Source organism: Triticum dicoccoides, chromosome 5B (assembly GCF_002162155.2).
Source record: "Triticum dicoccoides isolate Atlit2015 ecotype Zavitan chromosome 5B, WEW_v2.0, whole genome shotgun sequence".
In the NCBI taxonomy this organism is placed as follows: domain Eukaryota; kingdom Viridiplantae; phylum Streptophyta; class Magnoliopsida; order Poales; family Poaceae; genus Triticum; species Triticum dicoccoides.
The window spans coordinates 282,652,298-282,656,036 of NC_041389.1; the positions used below are offsets into that span (position 1 = coordinate 282,652,298).

The 3,739-nt window shown below is 44.9% G+C and overlaps 1 protein-coding gene across 1 annotated transcript; it reads left to right on the forward strand.

Annotated features, from left to right (window-relative positions):
* The first annotated feature begins 900 nt into the window (after nt 1-900).
* LOC119308433 lies at nt 901-2,987 on the forward strand. Its single transcript, XM_037584562.1, has 2 exons — nt 901-2,248; nt 2,570-2,987. Exons 1-2 carry the CDS (start codon nt 1,027-1,029, stop codon nt 2,680-2,682), a joined length of 1,335 nt encoding a protein of 444 aa, XP_037440459.1. The 5' UTR covers nt 901-1,026; the 3' UTR covers nt 2,683-2,987.
* Nucleotides 2,988-3,739: the final 752 nt, after the last annotated feature.

Sequence of the window (3,739 nt, forward strand, 5' to 3'; positions counted from 1 at the left end):
GGCCAGGTAATTTTACAGGATCAGTTACATGTTACGATGGGACGTATGCTATCTTAGGTTACAGTAGATGGCGTCGAGCTGGCCAACCTGCACACCATACACGCCTTGTTATTGTATGGCTTCAGTAACATCCTTGCCTTCTGAGTCCGTAAGTGAGTTTTGTAGCTATTGTCCGTAAGTGTAGAGTTTTTGCTCCCAAAATAAATAACCCAGCTACAAAGTGGCGTGAGTACAAGATGGTGGTATGGCCAAGGTGGGTGTGTGCATTAGTCACCGCAGTCCCGCGGCATGTGCATCGACTCGCCCACATAGTTGCTCCGCATGGGCCGGTCCATTTGTGTTTTCTTTTCTTTTTTCCCTTACCCTTTTTTTGTTTCCGATGTTTCTTTTTTTCTCTGTTTTTCAGGGTACTACACTGTTTTTCTTTTCCCTTTTTCATAATTTTTTGTTGTCCGGAAATACATGAATCTTTTTTGTTCTAGCTGAACACTTATTTATTTATCGTGAAATGTTTTTTTATCATAGGTGAACACTTTGTTAATTTATCATGAACCATTTTCTTCAAACATAAACCATTTTTTACCATGCACCATTTTTCATTATAGGTGAACATTTTTTAATTTATTGTCAACCTTTTTGTAACATCGGTAAACATTTTTCTAAAACTAGACTAACCTTTTTTTTGTCATGTGTGAACATTTTGTTTTTTGAGAATCCTGTGTGAACATTTCTATTTCATGTTTTTGAGCTAAAAACAAAACCGACCGTATTGTTGGGCCGGACCAAAGCCGGCCTAGCATCAGATCGCTGCCGGGGTGTGTGTGTGTGTGTGTGTGTGTGTGTGTGTGTGTGTGTGTGTGTTAGGGAACTCATAAAAGGATCATGGCACATGAGAGAAGTGTCGTTTCTCCTTCGGCCGCCGCCGCCTGTTGTTCCCCTTCCCTGTTCATCGTCCGTCTCCAACTGATCCGCCCGGCGATCGTCAGATCCATCTGAGAAAATCCGCTCCAGTTAAATCCAATCCAGATGGAGCTAGCTAGGATGGATCCACCCGGCGTCGAGCTCCCCAAGAGCTGCCTCCTCGCTATCAAGCCTGTGGTCGCCGATTCAACCAACGCCACCACCGCCACCCACCAGACGGAGCACCCGGATGACTCTCGCGAGATCTCCATTCAGGTCAGCTTGTTCGTCCACCGCCCGCCTCTTATCTCCTATGTCGTTGTCTGGTCCACCGACGCCCGTGTCACCGAGGAGCCCTTCATCCACGGCACTCACGGCGGGCTCATCCTCCTTAGCATGGACATAAGCATGGAGGAATGTCCGCTCCGCGAATACTACATCTACCAGCCCGGCTGCGGCCACGGCGGCGCTGGCACTCCGTCGCTCAATCTGGTCCCGCAACTCAGGTGCTTGGTCGGCCAACCCTGTGCGGTCGGCCTCCTGTCACATGGCGACGGCGGAGACTACTATGTCGCGTTACTAACTATGCAGAGGAAAGGAGAGTTTGAGCTCTCCCTCTTCTGCTCCAAGATGGAAACTTGGACCGTCAAGAAGCCCGTCTTGTCACCGGAGGACCAAGCAGCCTTCTTACTGGATGACGGAGGCTTTGAGCCGAACAAGGTTATCGCCGTTGGTGGCAGTGTCATGGCATTCGTTGACTTGTTTAAAGGCATCCTAATCGGCGATGTCCTCGAAGGTAGCCCCCAGTTCCTCTACATTCCGCTGCCAGCAACAACAGAGATCAGTCAACCATGGACCAATTACCCCTTGTATACTCGCGACGTTAGCATCGACATGTCGTCCGGCCACATCCGCATCAAGTTCATTGAGCTGGTTTGTCCTTTGCACTTGCCGGCTTGGGCTGCTACCACATGGAGTACTACCACTACAGCTACAAGTCCTTGGCTCCGACTCGAGGAGTGGGACACTCACACTATTCTCGAGGCTAGACAACTTTCGGTGGGTGACGGTGTCAACACTGCTGGGCTGCTGCCTGAGGCTTTGCAGTCTGAGGGCAAACCAGATTTTGGGCTTCTCTTCATTAACTTGCCAATGTTAAGCTTACACGAAGACAACATCGTCTGCTTCTTAGCCAAGCAGCATTACTTAAATAAGCAAGCGTGGGTGATTGCTGTCGACACGGTGACGAAGAAGCTGCTAGGAGTCCATCCTTTTCAGATGGGAAGATTCACAACACTGTTCTACAGCACCATCTCTAGCCATCTCAATATAAGTGCTGCAGCTTCAGGTAACGGATATGCATGCATGGTTGGTTCATAATTATTTCTTGTCAGCTTAATTCATTAATCGAGCCTGTCAAGTCCCCTTGATTTGGTGCATTGTAACTAATTACTAGCAAAATCGCACAAACCAAGATAACTAAGTACTATCAAAGCCTGTGGCTGTGATGCAAACATGCAAATGATAACATGAAGCATTGATTATGATGGACTTGTACCATTTTACAGAATAAAAAAGGGATACTGTACTGAATGGCGCCATTGATTGTTTCATTATTATTCTGTAAATGGATTTTGTTGATAGATTGGCTCCATATCTACTGGTGCAGGTGCAAAGGGGGACCTGGAATGGCTAGGAACGCACCGTGAACAGCAAGGCGGCGTGGGAGCTTATGATGCGGATGACAAGGAGCTGGAACATGTGAAGCCATGTCTGATTTAGTTTAACACTGATGAATGCCTACATCGATTTGCATTGTGTTTGTCAAAGTTTGATTGTGAGAGTTTTATTAACATATTGGTGTGCACTGATCCAGGATTGTTGTTATATGGAAGAAAAACCACTGACATTGTGTTTGTCCATTTTTTATGTATTAAGAGGTTTCAGTACTCATATAGGAGTGCATTATTAGCTCGTACTCAAAGTCTCCCACACTGGCTGTTTCTCTTGTTTTAGACAGTGCAAATGTGCTGAATCTGAACTCTGAAGCCATAGATAGCATTTCTTGATATGGCTTTACACATGATACCACTTTACTTGCACTTCCTGTAATTGCAACTTGGCATTTTGATGATTTTACGATAAAGGCGATGGATGCAGAAAATATATAGCATTTCTTGATATGGCTTTACACATGATACCACTTTACTTGCAGTTCCTGTAATTCCAACTTGGCATTTTGATGATTTTAAGATAAAGGAGATGCATGCAGAAAATAGATAGCATTTCTTGATATGGCTTTACACATGATCCCACTTTACTTGCACTTCCTGTAATTGCCAACTTGTCATGTTGATGATTGTAAGATTATCAGTTGCACAAACTGTCTTCTGAAAGCACGATACATGCAGAAAATAGGTTCTAAGCATATCAGTGCGCAAACAGTCTTCCGAAAGCACGAGTCGCGAAGCCTAAATCAACTTTTCTTTTTGGGAAACACCTTGTTCATACTCACTGATTTGGACCTAAGATCTAAAAAAATACATTACAATGAAATCCCTTGAAAACACCTTTGTGGTATCAAGAAGAAATACTCCAGATACTTCGTTAAAGAGGCTATAATTGGACTGGACTGAAGCAACGATATTGTCAATAATGGTTTTTAAAAGCGCCTTGAGTCGCCCATCAAAAAGGAAGGAAGCCTTGATCGATGAACGTACTTTGGCCGGGGATGATCCCCTAGAAGTGTAGGCCGTCAAATCACTATATCTTCACCATGGTGCCAACGAAAGATTTCAGCTCCACAAAGAATCACATAAACTCATCAGATCCGAATAAT

Coding starts and splice junctions, on each gene's coding strand:
- LOC119308433 (XM_037584562.1), top strand. CDS start 1,027: ATGGAGCTAGCTAGGATGGATCCACCCGGCGTCGAGCTCCCCAAGAGC. Junction 2,249..2,569: donor TATAAGTGCTGCAGCTTCAG/GTAACGGATATG, acceptor CTACTGGTGCAG/GTGCAAAGGGGGACCTGGAA.